The sequence below is a fragment of the Theropithecus gelada genome, chromosome 5 (assembly GCF_003255815.1).
Source record: "Theropithecus gelada isolate Dixy chromosome 5, Tgel_1.0, whole genome shotgun sequence".
Taxonomy (NCBI): Eukaryota; Metazoa; Chordata; class Mammalia; order Primates; family Cercopithecidae; genus Theropithecus; species Theropithecus gelada.
The window spans coordinates 136,407,776-136,424,267 of record NC_037672.1 but is presented as its reverse complement, the minus strand read 5'-3'; the positions used below and the strand labels follow the sequence as shown (position 1 = coordinate 136,424,267).

The 16,492-nt window shown below is 37.3% G+C and overlaps 1 protein-coding gene across 2 annotated transcripts in view; it reads left to right on the top strand.

Annotated features, from left to right (window-relative positions):
• ELF2 (E74 like ETS transcription factor 2) overlaps positions 1 to 16,492 on the top strand; it is a 126,996-nt gene that overhangs the window by 49,388 nt on the left and 61,116 nt on the right. Inside the window, exons 2-4 of one of the 2 annotated variants that reach the window (XM_025385740.1) lie at positions 644 to 728; positions 2,303 to 2,540; positions 15,416 to 15,581. In XM_025385740.1, the coding sequence (XP_025241525.1) occupies positions 2,469 to 2,540; positions 15,416 to 15,581 (238 nt within the window). In that variant the 5' untranslated portion in view covers positions 644 to 728; positions 2,303 to 2,468. Of the gene's footprint in view, positions 1 to 643; positions 729 to 1,856; positions 2,541 to 15,415; positions 15,582 to 16,492 lie in introns of those variants that run through there. The other variant, XM_025385741.1, reaches the window with a different exon arrangement.

Genomic DNA, 16,492 nt, shown 5'->3' with positions numbered 1-16,492 from the left:
ATATCTTATCTTTAAAAATAAAAGTTAAAAATAAGAAATACTGACCAGAGCATGGTGGCATATGCCTGTAGTCCCAGCTCCTCAGGAGGCTGAGGCAGAAGGATAGCTTGAGCCCAGGAATTTGAGGCTGCAGTGAGCTGTGATCTCACCTCTGTGATCCAGCCTTGGTGACAAGAGTGAGACCCCAACTCTAAAAATTTTTTTTCCTTAAACATTGTTTTATAGTAGTTTTTTGGGCTAGTCTTATTTTTCAAACTTGATTTTATACTCCTGGGGAGCAGAGGTTATACCTGTAGCCACTTAGTAAGAACCTGTTATTAGAACTTGCCCAATGGAGGAAAAAAAACCCAAGAACCTGTTTGAAATACAGCCCATAATACGGAGCATAGGCTTCATACGTTGGTTCTGTCCTCACTCAATAGTTGTTATGTAGTGGTGAGTTAAAATTTAAAGTTTGAGAAAAGCTCTGATTTCTCAAAAACCTAGAAATAATTTATTATATTCCTTATATGAATGTGTGACATATGGCTTTGGAAGTGATTTGTTTTATTAAGTATTTACTATCTCAGACACATCTATTTGAGCTTAGTGCTTTTTAAATATAATTATATTAATATTGTCTTTTTTCCCCTCCCGCTGGTAGTTCCAAAGAACTACTGGTTCAGATTTTAGCTCTTCCGAAGTTGTGAAAACAGTGAAGGATGCTTAGACTACTTAACATACAAACTGTAAGTAACATTTATTTCTGCTATTATTATATATATTGGGAATAGTTATTTATATTACCTTATATGGTGATAGCATGATGGGACTGTGGAATTTTATTAATTTTTCTTCTTAAGATACAAAGACTTTCTCTTCCATTTTATGTTTATAAGATCAAAAAGGAGGCTAATAGTACTGATCAGTAGGATGAAATTTCTGCTTTTTTTCAGGTATTTCATTTTTCTAGAAGTTTCTGGAAATTCTTTATTGTTTTATTTCCATATCTGTATGATGCCAGCAGGCAAACATAATACAAGGGCATAATATTAATGGAATGATTTATGGGAACTATATACTTTCTCTTCAGATATGCTCGATTTTTCTGCATTCTTTTTGACATGAAAAAATTCTGTTAGTAATAAATCTCCATACTTCCTCTGTATGAAAATTTTCGCATAAATGAAGTCAAATAAAAAGTAACTTTTTAGGAATAATTTACTGCATAAATCCAGATGATGTAGGAAGGGGAAAAAATGTAAGAGGTTAAGAAATTACTTGAAACCATTTGCTATATTGCATCTTGAACTAATATCAAAACAATTGAGGAAAAGTATGATAGAACTAATATCAAAACAATTGAGGAAAGTATGATAAAATAATATCAAAGGCATTCCAAATGGTAACTACTTTAATTTTAAACTACTTTATTTGAAAATATAAGCAATTCAAATCAATCTGTCTTACATACAGTTCCTGGATTCATAGTGTATTCAAAGTGTGAATACAAAATGAGATTGCTGCCATAAGCAAAAGACAGTTCTGATTGTTCAAACAAACAAACCAGATGAGGCAAAGAAGAAGAATGAAATATTTAAGAATCAATAATCTTTTAATTTGTTAAATAGGAAATCAGATTCAACGTTTTCTCAGTCTGGCACATTTTATATATTAAATGAATAAGAGATCTTTAACATTTCTAGAAACTAACATATTTCAGGAATAAAACAACATCTTTATAAAGGGAGAAAGTTACAACTTTTTTTTTTTTTTGAGATGGAATCTCGCTCTGTCGCCAGGCTGGCGTGCAGTGATGCGATCTTGGCTCACTGCAACCTCTGCCTTCTGGGTTCAAGCGATTCTCCTGCCTCAGTCTCCTGAGTAGCTGGGACTACAGGCACACTCCACCACGCCCAGCTAATTTTTGTATTTTTAGTAGAGACGGGGTTTCACCATGTTGGCCAGGATGGTCTCGATCTCTTGACCTCATGATCCGCCTGCCTCGGCCTCCCAAAGTGCTGGAATTACGGGTGTGAGCCACCGTGCCTGGTACAATTATAACATTTTATTTCCTAGAATATGAATATCATAATACTACCTATGTACAATTGCTTGTTAAGAACTTATTCAGTATGTTCATGAACTTGATTACTAACTCTTAAGAGGTAGAATGTTCATTACTGCCCTCTTTTGACACAGGGATATAGAAGCCTATCTTCTTTTTCTTAGTTCAGGGTTAAAATTAGATTGCAAAATAAGTTACACTTTATTTCCTTCCTGTAATTTTTAAGATAACTTTTCAAATTCTTCCTCTTTTTAGGGTGTCTGGTTAATCATCTTTAGAAGACTGGATTTCTGGATATCTACTGCACTCCATCTCTATTGACTTTTAAAACATGATAATGCAAACCTATAACACTGGCAACCATCAATGAACCTTTAATTTCATTGATTAATAGCGTTTGAAGCTTCCTCAGGGAATAACAATGACATCAGCAGTGGTTGACAGTGGAGGTACTATTTTGGAGCTTTCCAGCAATGGAGTAGAAAATCAAGAGGTTAGGCATTCAATGAATTACATTTCTATTTTCTTCATAGAAATTTGTGCATGAACTAATTTTGAAATTAATAGGAAACATATTTGAGAGTAGAAATGTACAAAGCATGAAATTATACATGTACATGTCGTGTACCCTTATAATTTAGGTAATAGAAGGTCAAGGAAAGTACTGCAGGGCTCACGTGAATTGTTGGAACATACATATATTAGAATGAACTTGGAGGGAGGAAACAAATGGAAAGAACACTATAATATTAGTTGAGACTTAAATTTAAATCCCTGATAAAACGCATTGTCTTGGATTATGATGTAGGTATATACCTAAATTAGATTCATTCTAAGTTAGAGTTTTGTATGTGCTTTACTTTACTTATTATCTTTGTTTCTTGATTATTTTATATCTTAATCAGTGTGGAGATCTATTGTATTTTAATCTCATATCAACACTTATGAATTTAGATAGTCAGAAAATGAATTCAGGTTTTGAAATTTTATGCATGTAGAATTTTGAATCATTAGCATATTTGGTTATTTTGTTATTGATAACATTGAAGAATTAGATGAGAATAAAAAATAACAGTACTCGAAATATAGGGGCTTCCAGGTCCTGGCTTCAATTCTCAGCATTCAGTAAAGAGTAAATATTGGGGCCGGAGGCGGTGGCTCACGCCTGTAATCCCAGCACTTTGGGAGGCCGAGGCGGGCGGATCACCAGGTCAGGCATTTGAGACCATCCTGGCTAACACTGCGAAATCCTGTCTCTACTAAAAATATAAAAACTTCGCCGGGCGTGGTGGCGGGCGCCTGTAGTCCCAGCTACTCCGGAGGCTGAGGTAGGAGAATGGAGTGAACCCGGGGGGCGGAGCTTGCAGTGAGCCTAGATCGCGCCACTACATTCCACCCTGGGCGACAGAGCGAGACTCCGTCTCAAAAAAAAAAAAAAGAGTGAATATTGGAAGGAGTCTAAATTATAATTCAATAGTGCTGTCATAATAACCGATAATATTTGTTCAGAGCTGAGGTGGGGAAATGGAGAGTTTTCTGTATTTTTTTTTTAAAAAAATCTGTTTTCTGTATTTTCTGTGAAAGATGCTGCGTTACTCGTGCTTGCTAACAGTATAACGGTATAATGGCATGCTTGAGAAACAAGTTAGGACATCAGTCTCTGTGTTTTGTAGTCTGGATTCTTTTTTTTTTTTTTTTTTTTGCCTCCTTGGTGTCTGCTCATTTTTCTAAGATCCAGATCAGCTGTGGGCAAATTCACTGGGAATAGGATAGTGAAGGTCTTCCTTTTCTTTTCTCAGTGGACTCAAAAACTCTTGTGTGTCTTTTGTATTCAAATCCAAAACTGGTGCAAAGTCCATTAAGAGAAGCCACAGCTACAGAACATACTTTCTTCTCATAGTCAATGTCTTATTTCTTCCCTCCAGATTCACTTTCTGTATGATCACCTCCAGGAATGACTCACCGAAGACATTAGGGATTGGGGAACTGCCATCCCCTCCTAGATTACCCAGACCAAACATTGCTTTTTCCTCGAATGCTTTCTCCTGCCATATAGTTTTGCTCTGTTTTAACCCTGTGAGGGGAGCCACCAAAAACAACAGGCAGAATATCTTTACCTTGTGTTGATTAAAAGGTATAATTAATATGGGGGAAATGAGGACAAACGGTTTGTTTCTGGAATACTTCTTATATTTTTCTTCTTTACATGGAACTTCAGTGTTCACAGCCAGGAGAACTTATTATTGTGGAAGAAAGAATCTCATAAATGAAATGACTTTACCAAGTTATTATTGACTAGTGATTTATGTGGTAGTCTTATAGGGTGATCACATTTTATAAAGTAAGTCAGAAGAAGACTATATCCTTAATGAGCATGTCAGGTAGTATGGCCAATATACAATTGGAAACTGAAGCAGTACTATTTAATGGAGCATCAAAAAGCAGCTGGGTTCCCTGGCATGTGCATATAGTCCCAGCTACTCTAAAGGCTGAGGTGGGAGGCTTACTTGAGCCCAGGAGTTCAGGTGCAGCTCAAGCAAGATAGTAGGGCAAACTATTGTGGGGAGTTTTTTGTTTATGCTACGTAAGTGGCCACTTATTTTCATTCATGTTTTCCTTTGACAAATATTAATTCACCACTTAACTGTCTTATCAACTACTTTTCTAGGCACTAGGGATAAATATTTCATAAATGTTATGAAAAACAATTCAGGACTAGAGCTGGATAGAGAACTTGGTAGGGAGTACTTTAATTAGGGCAGCCAAGGAAGGCTTCACCAAAATGGTGAAGTTTAGTTTAGAGCTAAATGAAGTGAGGGGTGGGGCAATAGAAATATCTAGGGGAAGAGAATTGCAGGAAGGGAGAAAAGCCACTAATGCTGGAAACATGGTTTGATTTTACAAAGGGAGATTTGAGGATGGTGGTATTTGAAAGATAGATTTTTGTCTTGGGAGCAGCTTTTCAGGAATGTTTCATTCATATATATAAAAAATAGTATATGTATAATAGTATATATATTCTATAATGTAGAATGGGATGAAAACTGACCTGTCAAAATTTTGTCAGGTCAAAAATCAGAGTCCCAGAACCTGAAGAAAAAAATAAATATTTAAAAAGTGGTAGGTGTCTGGAGTTTTATTATCACTATTTTTAGGCTTTCTTTGTAACTTTTCCCCTGATTATAAAAGTAATACATTTAGTACAATTAGGATTATTCTATTTCTGAAAATGTCACAAAATAGTAAACTATAATGAGTATAGTTGCAAAAATTATTTTTCAAAATAATAAATATATAAAATGTAGACATATATTTAAAAATGCAAACTACCAAATATGACTTAAATATATTCTGATAATTTAATAATTTAATATTAAGAGAAGTATTGGGCCTGGTGTGGTGGCTCATACCTGTAACCCCTACACTTTGGGAGGCCAAGGCAGGATGATCACTTGAGGACAGGAGTTCAAGACCAGCCTAAGTCGCACAGGAGACCCCCATTTCTATATTGGGGAGACTAAGGCAGGTGGCTTTCTTGAGCTCAGGACTTCAAGACTAGCCTGGGCACTGTGGCAAAACCCTGTCTCTACAAAAAAAAATACAAAACACTAGCCAGGCATGGTGGGATGCACCTGTAGTCCCAGGTACTTGGGAGGCTGAAGTGGGAGGATTGCTTGAGCCTGGGAGGTAGAGGTTGCAGTGAGCCATAATGGTGCCACTGCACTCCAGCCTGGGTGACAAACGAACAAACAAAAACAATGAAAAAACAAAAAAGCAAAACGAAAAAACTAGCAGTCAAATCTAGCAGTGTATAAACGGTAGAATGCCATAACCAATTTTTAAAAAAATCCCATGAAGGTAAGTTTTTTGTTTTTTTGTTTTTTTTGTTTTTTTTGAGACGGAGTCTCGCTCTGTCGCCCAGGCTGGAGTGCAGTGGCCGGATCTCAGCTCACTGCAAGCTCCGCCTCCCGGGTTCACGCCATTCTCCGGCCTCAGCCTCCCGAGTAGCTGGGACTACAGGCGCCCGCCACCTCGCCTGGCTAGTTTTTTGTATTTCTTAATAGAGACGGGGTTTCACCGTGTTAGCCAGGATGGTCTCGATCTCCTGACCTCGTGATCCGCCCGTCTCGGCCTCCCAAAGTGCTGGGATTACAGGCTTGAGCCACCGCGCCCGGCCCCCAAGGTAAGTTTAATGAATCAAGTAATTCACCATATCAACAGAGTGAAAGAGAAAAATTAGATGATTATATCAGCAGTTACAGAAAACCCATTTGCCAAAATTTAACACCTATTAATTATACAAACTCTCTAAACGAGCAATAAAGGGCAATTTTCTCAGCCTGGTGAAGTGAATCGTGAAAAACCCACAGCCAACATCATACTTAATGGTTGAGAGCAAGGCAAGGATGTCTGTCCTAACCACCTTTATTCAGCATTGCACTGGCAACATTACTACAAGGCAGCAAGAAAAATAAAAGACTCACAGCTTTGAGAAGAAGTAGTAAAACTGTCTTTATTTCTAGATGATATAACTGTGTACCTAGAAATTCCTAAGAAATCGACACAACTATTAGAACTAATAAATTTAGAATAGCCAGAGGATATGAGGTGAGTGTATAAGAATCAATTATTTATATACACTAGCAATATACAATTGGAAACTGAAGCAGTACTATTTAATGGAGCATCAAAAAGCAGCTGGGTTCCCTGGCATGTGCATATAGTCCCAGCTACTCTAAAGGCTGAGGTGGGAGGCTTACTTGAGCCCAGGAGTTCAGGTGCAGCTCAGGCAAGATAGTAAACCCTGTCTTAAAAAAAAAAAATAGGGAAAAGTTTAATGAAATATATAAAAGACCTCTGTACAGTGAACTATAAATACTGTTGAGACATATTAAAGACCTGAATAGACAGATGTACCAAGTTTATGGATTGGAAGACATACTGTGGTTAAGAACAAAGTTGAAGGGCTTACACATCTGATTTAAAGACTTTCTATAAAGCGGCACTAATTGAGGCAGTGTGGTATTGGTGTGCCAACAGACGTGTAGATCAATGGAACATTAAATACATATAAAAATGCTCAATGTTATTAACCATCAGGGAAATGTAAATTAAAACCCAAGACGATCCTACTAAACACACAGCACAAGGAAAATTGATGAGAGTAATACCACATGTTGGAAAGGATAAGGAGCAGCTAGACCTCTCATACATTGCTTATAAGAATGTAGGCTGGGCACGGTGGCTTACGCCTGTAATCCCAGCACTTTGGGAAGCCGAGGTGATCACGAGGTATCACGAGGTATCACGAGGTCAGGAGATTGAGACCATCCTGGCTAACGCAGAGAAACCCTGCCTCCACTACAAATAAAAAAATTAGCGGGGCGTGGTGGCGGGCACCTGTAGTCCCAGCAACTTGGGAGGCTGAGGCAGGAGAATGGCGTGAACAGGGAAGACGCAGCTTGCAGTGAGCCGAGATTGCGCCACTGTACTCCAGCCTGGGTGACAGAGCAAGACTTCATCCCCCCCCCCACCAAAAAAAAGTAAAGTAATATAACCACTTTGGAAAATTATTTGAGTACTTTAAAAATTAAATGTACAATTGCCATATGATCTGGTAATTTGACTCTAAGGTAAATATCGAATGGAATGGAAAGGAAGGGAAGCCAAGACCAGGGATGTTCATAGGAGCATTATAGCCGTATGAAGACAGGCAAATGGATAAGCAATTGATATATCTACAATAGAATTTTCAGCAATAAAGGGAAATGAACTATTGATACATGCAGCAATGTGGATAAATATCAGCAGTAAAGAAGTTGGACACAAAAGAGAACTGTTGATTTCAATATAAAATTTGAGAAAAGGCCGATCTATAGGGATAGAAATCTATAGGGATAGATCAGTGGTTGCCTAGGTCTGTGTGTATGTGTGTGTGTGCATGCACATGTGGTGGTGGGGATTGACGGGTAAAGTAGGTATGAGGGAACCTTCTGGGGTGATGGAAATGTTCTATTTCTTGACTGTGATGGTAGTTAAAGAGATGTTTACATTTGTGAAAATTCATTAGAAAAATAAAAAGATTTTCATCTGGTGAGGCAGATTCTCCAACAAGTTTTATATTTTGCGAATGGATTCCTTTTTAAAGTTGTCAAATTACCCGTTATTGGCTTTATGTTTTTTTGTTTTGTTTTGGTTTGGTTTTTGTACCAATTTTTATTTTTAAATGAAAAAAGTATTTTGATGTTTCTTAGTTATCAGGATCATTGTAAAAAACAATAAACTCAGACATACTGAGAAAATGAAAGTCCATCTTTTGTCTGCTCACCTCTCTCACCAGGTTAATAATTTGAGGTGTATTTTTTCCAGACTTTTAAATGTATATGTAAAATAAATATATAAGTGGAATCAGACAACGGTACTAATTCTATGGCTGATTTTCCTCCTCCTTCCACCCCCACTTGTTTGTATCATGAATATTTTTCCAAGCTAGTATATAGCTCTAACTGACTTAATTGTTTAATGGATGCTGAATAGTTTCTCATTGTATGGATGTTTGTTAATATGGGTGTATGTTTTCTATCTCTCTCTTTTTTTTTTGGCATTATGAACATCTAGCTTAGGGGACTTGTCTTAAAACTGGGTTTGCGTAGCAAGTGCATCATTATTTATTCTAGTGATGTATTTATTTGGAGTGGTTTCTGGGGTTAAACCATGGAGAGGTAGGGGAGATGAGTCCTCCCTAAAGCCTGCCAAATGGTATTTTTCAGTTTTGATAAGATTTTTGAAGGTGATCTTACTCTACCGCAAAAGAGAAAATGTGGAACAAATTTATGTACTTTTAACGTACTCCTGAATTTTATTATCTTTCTATATATTCCTAAAGTACATTGAGAAAAGGATTACATTACCACCACTTTCAGTCATTTCATTGTACTTGTCTTTGGAAACTTCTGATACCTGGAGAGCAATGACTGAGTGCATATAAAAGCACTTTCTGGGTAAACATTGCAGCATTGCACTTGTCTTGCCTCTTTAAACTAAGAATCTCTCTCCTTAAATGGAAGTTTCTGAGATCACTGTTAGTACTTAGAGTAGAGTTGCCAGATAAAATACAGGATGTCCAGTTAAATTTGAATTTCAGATAAACAACAAATGACTTTTTACTTTAAGTATGTCCCAAATATTGCATGGGACATTCTTACAGTTATTATTCAGTGTTTCTCTGAAATTCAAATTTAACTGTGTTTCCTGTATTTTTTTTTATTTGCACCCTGGCTTGTAGGGAATTAGCTTGTGCCAAGATCCATGGTGACTTGAGCAACGTAATGCTAAGTAAAATAACCTTTTACATGTGTTATTTTTACTATTTTATTTTTAAGCAAAGACTCCTGGTTTATTCTCTCCTATCCCCTTTTCTCCCATAAAAATAGCTACTCTTCTACACAGTACAAGGCAATAATTATCTGAATAGCTGCATGCAGTGTCCTCTGGTCTCTATCATTTGGCAGAAAAAAGGCTCATGAGGTTACTTGCCTCCATAGATGAGCAAATGTTGAACTTATATATACCTGTTAATATTAAGATTTGTTGACTTTATTATTCTTTGAGTCAAGCTACAAATATCTCTATTTAAATGCCACTTTAGTTTATATGAAGCATGTGTTATTGAGGAGGATATAAAAATTGACTACGATATAACTCTTGCTCTCAAATATCCTAATAGCCAGTCAAGGAGTTGTATCTGTAAATAATTATAATATGGGACAATGAACAGCGGCAATATTACGCAAACAACTTGTTCTATAAATACGTAGGATAGAAAAATTAATTCAGATTGGAGGATTATAGAAGATTCCCTGGCACTTGATGAAAAGCCTTTAGTAGATGAAAAGGATTTGGACAGATGTGAAGGCTACAAAATAACATGAACAAAAGTCATGGAAATGTTCACATTTAGGAATTAGAAGCAATGCCACTAATCAATTTATGTTACGTAATGTAGGGAAATAAGGTAGAAAGGTGGTATATTAGTTTCCTGGGGTTGCTGTAAAAAAGTACTGTAAACTAGGTTGCTTAAACAACAGAAATTTATTGTGTTACAGTTCTGGAGGCCAGAATTTAGGAATCAAGGTGTTGATAGAGTTTTTTTTGTTGTTGTTGTTGTTTCTTTTTTTTTTGAGGGCTACGAGGGAGAATCTCTTTAATGCCTGTCTCCTAGCTTCTGGTAGCCTCAGGCATTCCTTGCCTTGTAGATGGTGTTCTCCTTGGGTCTTTCCATCCTTTTCCTTCTCATTTGTGTCTCTCAGAGTCCAAATTTCCCTTTTTTGTAAGGACATAGTCAAATTGGGTTAGGGCTCACCTTAATTATCTTGTCTTAACTTGATCGTCTGCAAAGACCTTATTTCCAGTAAGGTCACATTCACAGAAACTAGGGGTTAAAACTTCATCTTTTTGGGGGACACAATTCAGCGCATGACAGGTGGGTTGGGGTTATATTTCAAAGAGTGTTAAAGCCATTGTTTAATATGTCAAAGTTTCCTTTTAGACAAATGGGGAGTCATTAAAGCTTTTTATGCAAGGAAGTAACACAAACAGTTCTGATTGTGATGTGAAAAGGTGCCCTCTAAAGTTGAGGACAAATAGTAGATTTGAAAACGATTTCTATTGTTAAAATATAATATCAGCTATCACTAATTGAATAACTTACCCTGTGCTGTGTACTTATACTATGCTAAGAACTTTGTGCATGTAAAGTCATGGGACTTTAAAGGGTAGAAATATTATAATCTCTTTTCTAAATATGAAGAAACCAAGATTTAAAGAACACAGAGTGGGGAAACAGAGATGTAGGTAATTTGTGCCATTTAGATATGTTAAGCTTGAAGTGTTGGCTGAGTATTCCTGTAATGATGTTAAAGTTGGTAGTTTAAAATTTGGTTTTGGAATTCAGAAGATGAGTCAGAGTAGAGGACAAATACTTAGTCATTATCAGCGTAGAGGTGCTTTTGAAACCATAAGAATGGGTGGGCTTACTTGAGAAGGTAGTGTAGAGACACTGAAGATAGAACCTCACTAAGTTGGCTAGACTTGAGTCTATGGAGATGAAAGAAGAGGCAGAGGACACTCTTGAGAATAGAGTGGTAGGGCAGGTGCGGTGGCTCATGCCTGTAATCCCAGCACTTTGGGAGGCTGAGGAGGGTGGATCACCTGAGGTCGGGAGTTTGAGACTAGCCTGACCAACATGGAGAAACCCTGTCTCTACTGAAAATACAAAATTAGCTGGGCAGGGTGGCACATGCCTGTAATCCCAGCTACTCGGGAGGCTGAAGCTGAGAATCACTTGAAACCGGGAGACGGAGGTTGCGATGAGTCGAGATCGTGCCATTGCACTCCAGCCTGGGTAACAAGAGTGAAACTCCATCTCAAAAAAAAAAAGAAAGTAGAGTGATAGAGAAAGTTGGAAGAATGAATTTTTTAAATGAGGGTGATAATAAATGTATGAGTCTGTGGCGAGGCAACAGAGATTGAAAACTGAAATGGAATTTGGTTGTTATTAACATTTTGAGGCTGGTTGTGGTAGCCCATGCTTGTAATACCAGCGCTTTGGGAGGCTGAGGCGGGCAGATTGCTTGAGTCCAGGAGTTCGAGACCAGCCTGGGCAACATGGTGAAACCCTGTCTCTACCAAAAATAAAAAAATTAGCCGGGCGTGGTGGCACATGCCTGTAGTCCCAGCTACTCAGGAGGCTGAGGTGGGAGGATGGTTTGAGCCTGGGAGGCAGAGGTTGCAGTGAGCCATGATTGTGCCACTGCGCTCCAGCCTGGGCGACAGAGCTAGACCCTGTCTCAAAAAGAAAAAGCAAAAAAAATATTTTTAGAGAATAGGCCAGGCGCAGTGGCTCACGCCTGTAATCCCAGCACTTTGAGAGGCCAAGGCGGATAGATCACAAGGTCAGGAGATCGAGACCATCCTGGCTAACACGGTGAAACTCTGTCTCTACTAAAAAATACAAAAAATTGAGCCAGGAGAATGGCGTAAACCCGGGAGGCGGAGTTTGCAGTGAGCCGACATCGTGCCACTGCACTTCAGCCTGGGTGATACAGCGAGACTCCGTCTCAAAAAAAAAAAAAAGAGAATAGCTTTAGTGAGGTGGTGGAACATAGATTACAACATATATATAGATGAGTCAAGGAGTTAGACTATTTTTTTGAGAAATGTATACAAGTATGTGTCTCAATCGATCAGTTAAAGTTCAGTTAAAGAACTTCTTTAATTGGACTTGTTGCCTTTTAACTTCAATTAAAGATCAGTTAAAAGTTCAGTTAAAATAAATGAGAGTTTAATTTTTTTCTTTTTTTTAAAATTTTTGAGACTTGTTCTCAGTTGCTGGGCTGGAGTGCAAAGGCATGATCATGGCTTACTGCAGTCTCAACCGCCTGGGTTCAAGCAATCCTCTTGCCTCAGCCTCCCAAGTAGCTAGGACTATCAGCAAGAGCCACAATGCCCGGCTGTTAATTTATTTTTTATTTTTTGTAGAGACAGAGTCTCCCTATGTTGCCCAGGCTGGTCTTGAACTCTTGGGCTCAAGCAGTCCTCCTGCCTTGGCTCCCAAAGTTTTGGGATTACAGGTGTGAGCCACTGAACCCAGCCTGAATTTTTTTTTTTTTTTTTTTTTTTTGAGACTGAGTCTCATTCTGTCAACCAGGCTGGAATGCAGGGGCATGATCCTGTCTCACTGCAACCTCTGCCTTCCGGGTTCAAGCAATTATCATGCCTCAGCCTCCTCAGTAGCTGGGATTACAGGCACATGCAACTATGCCTGGCTGATTTTTGTATTTTTAGTAGAGACGGGGTTTTACCGTGTTGGCCAGGCTGGTCTCGAACACCTGATCTCAGGTGACCTGCCCACCTCGGCCTCCCAAAGTGTTGGGATTACAGGCGTGAGCCCTGAATTTTTTAATGCAAAATGATTTTAGCTTTTTTATGGTCAAAGAGAAGGAACCATTGAAATATTAAAACCCGGCTGGGTGCTGTTTCCAGAGGTGCTGTTGTTTGGACTTAAGTATTATAATTTCTTTACTTCTCTTTATAGTTTTGCCACCTATGAAAATAGCCCTAAACAATATTTTATTTTGAAAAAATAGTTTACCAAGCTAATTGAGTTAGGAAAGGACAATATTATCATAAATAGATGAAGGCTTCCAGGAGAAGATAGCTGAATAGTCTAGTGTCAGGTTCACTGAGTGTCATGAGCTTGTCTTCAGGTAATCAGTGAGCAATGCCATGAGTTTTTAGAAATGTAAGGCACATCCTGCTCTGGTATCTGGCAGTGCTACAGTATGGTATGGACTGGGTATTGCATATTTGTTCAGCAGGTGTATGGTCACATAAAGAGTGCTGTTTTGTATCTTTTATTTCTAAGCCCATGGTAATCTTCCTCCAACACATTGTAGATCAAAGCAGAACACATCTGCGGGGTGAAATGTGTTCTTAGCTGATCCAGGCAGCAGGGCAGGTGGAGTGAGTAGGTACATCAAGGCAAGCCAAATATCAATAAAAATCTAGAACGGACATCTGGGCATTCTGTCCTTAAGAACAATGTCAATGGTTATCTTAGTGATGACAGATTCATCATGCTGTCTCAGGAGTCACGCTGCTACATTCTGGACTGGTTGCCCTTTAAATCTTGTGCATAGCTAGCATCCTGGAATCTCTCTTCACAGTCTTCCTGAAGATTCCCATTGTTTATCTCCTATGTTGATCTCTTGTATCCTGTATTTGCAATAGTTATCTTTTTAAAAAAATTCACTCTCTTATTGATGGGATACATTTTCCAGTATCTTGTTGAGAAAGGATGCATGAAAGGTAAATGTTTGAGATCTTTCATGTCTGAGAAGATATCTTTATTCTGCTTCTATAAGATGATTTGACTGGGTGAAGAATCCTAGATTGGAAATAATTTTTCTTCATAATTTTGAAGAAATTGCTCAACTGTCATCTTCCTTCTAGTATGACTGTTGAGAAAACTGAAGTCGATGTCCTGATTCTCTATAGTAATCTGTGTTTTTTTTTTCTAGAAGCTTGTAGAATCTTTTCTGTTCCCAATATGAGGATGTTTCACAGTGATATGCCTCAGTGTATGTGTTCCTTAATTTTTTTGCACTAGACATTTGGTGGGTCCTTTCAAATGGGTAGCTTATATCCTTCAGTCTTAGAAAATTTTATTGATTTACTTCTTTCTTGTTGATTTCTTTCCAAACCTTTTTTTTCCCCTTTTTATTTCTTGTTTTTTCCTTATGATTTATTTTTTTGGAACTCTGTTATTCAGATAGTGGACCTCCTGGAATGGTTGGTCATCTAATATTGCTATCTTTTCTCTCATGTTTTCTATTGCTTTATCTTTTTTTCTCTGGTGCCTGGAGATTGCCTTAATTTTATCTTCCAATCCTTTATTCATTTCAGCTATTGTATCTTTAATTTCCAAGAATTCTTTGACTTGTATTTTAAAATGTTCTTTACTGAATTGTGATCTGTTCTTACTTTATAGTATCTTCTCTCTGTGTGGAATATGAGTATGTATATGTACATTCTGTGTTAGAGGCTTTTCCTTGGATGCTCAGTAATATTTGGCTGTTCGCTCATGATTAAAAGTGATGGATTAAAAAGCTAGTTGGAAACTCCATTTTGGGTAGAGTATGATGCTAGCAGCTGTGCCTATTATGCCTCAAAGATGCTGCTGTTGTTCCCTCTCTGGAAAGTAAGTAGCCCATCTCCTGCCGAGGTGGAGGAGGTCTGGTTGCTTAGCATCACGAAGGAGAGAGAAGGTCGAGGAATCAAAGTGCATGTAATTGGTGTTGCTTTCTGTAGATTCTCCACTGTACAGTGTGTTGTTTCTCAGATTTTTTTTTTTTTTTTCCTGCCAGACTGATTTGGCTTTGCTGGGTCTGCTAACCTACTCAATACTCATCCAGACACTTTCAGTCTTACAAGATTTTGTTGTTCTTATTCTTCTTGTTTGTTGCTCTCATCTCTTGTCCTTGTGGGTTTAGGTATAAAATAGTCTTTTACTGTTGTTTTAGTCGGCTTTCGTGATTAAGTGAAATTATATGCATGTTTTTAATCTGTCAACTTAATCCTAAAGCACAGATTATTTAAAATGTTTAATTCTATGTCTTACCTCTTGAAACTTGAAAGGATTATTAAAGTTAGCCCTTTTCATCTCTTGTTTTGGTTTTTACATTCATATTTATAATATTTGAAACTCATTATGTGGACTGCTCGAGACTGTATTAGTTCAAGGATTTATAAGTGAATCCAGAATTTGTAAATACAAAGGTTGATTGTTTTTTAAATTTGCTCTTATAGGAAAGTGAAAAGGTTTCTGAATATCCAGCAGTGATTGTGGAGCCAGTTCCAAGTGCCAGATTAGAGCAGGGCTATGCAGCCCAGGTTCTGGTTTATGATGATGAGACTTATATGATGCAAGATGTGGCAGAAGAACAAGAAGTTGAGACCGAGAATGTGGAAACAGGTAGACATCTCATAAAATGTTCATTATTTATAACTTTCTCATTTTGTAAGCTTCAACAATAATATTGCCAGATGAAAAATATACTGAAAAACCTTTTTAATGCTATTTAGTATAGCTTGGAAACCAGTGAAACATCTATGTTTGAGGGAATGTGTATAGATATAAAAGTTGTACAGTATAATTCTGTGAGGTGTAGCAGTCTTATATCATGGACCCTATGCACAAAATTATAGCTTCACATAATGATAAAGTTATTTTATTATTTTTTTTCTGAGAGTGTAAATACTAGCTGTTATTTATACAAGTCAATAGGCTAGTATTATGAGGACAACTTTTTAAATTAAAAAAATAAATACGGTATTTTATCATTCTCTAATTGATTATAAGTTTCTTTGAGTTAATATTGATGGAGAAATATGATTTCTTTTCATTAATATCAGCATCTTTGTAGTGTTCTATCAGTTTCCTCTTTCCTTTTTGTCTTCTTAGAGATCTTAGTATTTCAGTCTATTTCTGGTGCGATAGCTTATGTTTAACTGGAGATTAGTATCTATAATTCTTGGAGGAATCTTTTAGTTTTTGCCACTGATTATGAAGAAAATAGAGTATTTTATCAGAAGGACTGTAGTCACTCTTGTATAATAATAAACCTGCAAATGTATCCTTAGCTGTTAATGGAGAAAAAGAATCATTATACTTGTTGTTTAATCCTAGTAAAAATTCTTTACTATTTAGATACATTTTTATAAATGTAGGAAACTTTCATGATTAAAATTTTGAGTATGTGATGTATTTCTGCTTATGAGGTCCAGTGGTACCCCTTAGGGCTACTAGCCTCTTCCAGCTTAAAACTGTTCTGCCTCTAATTGTAGTTTTTGTGGAGCTAAGGGATTGAAAGTTACCTTGCTTTT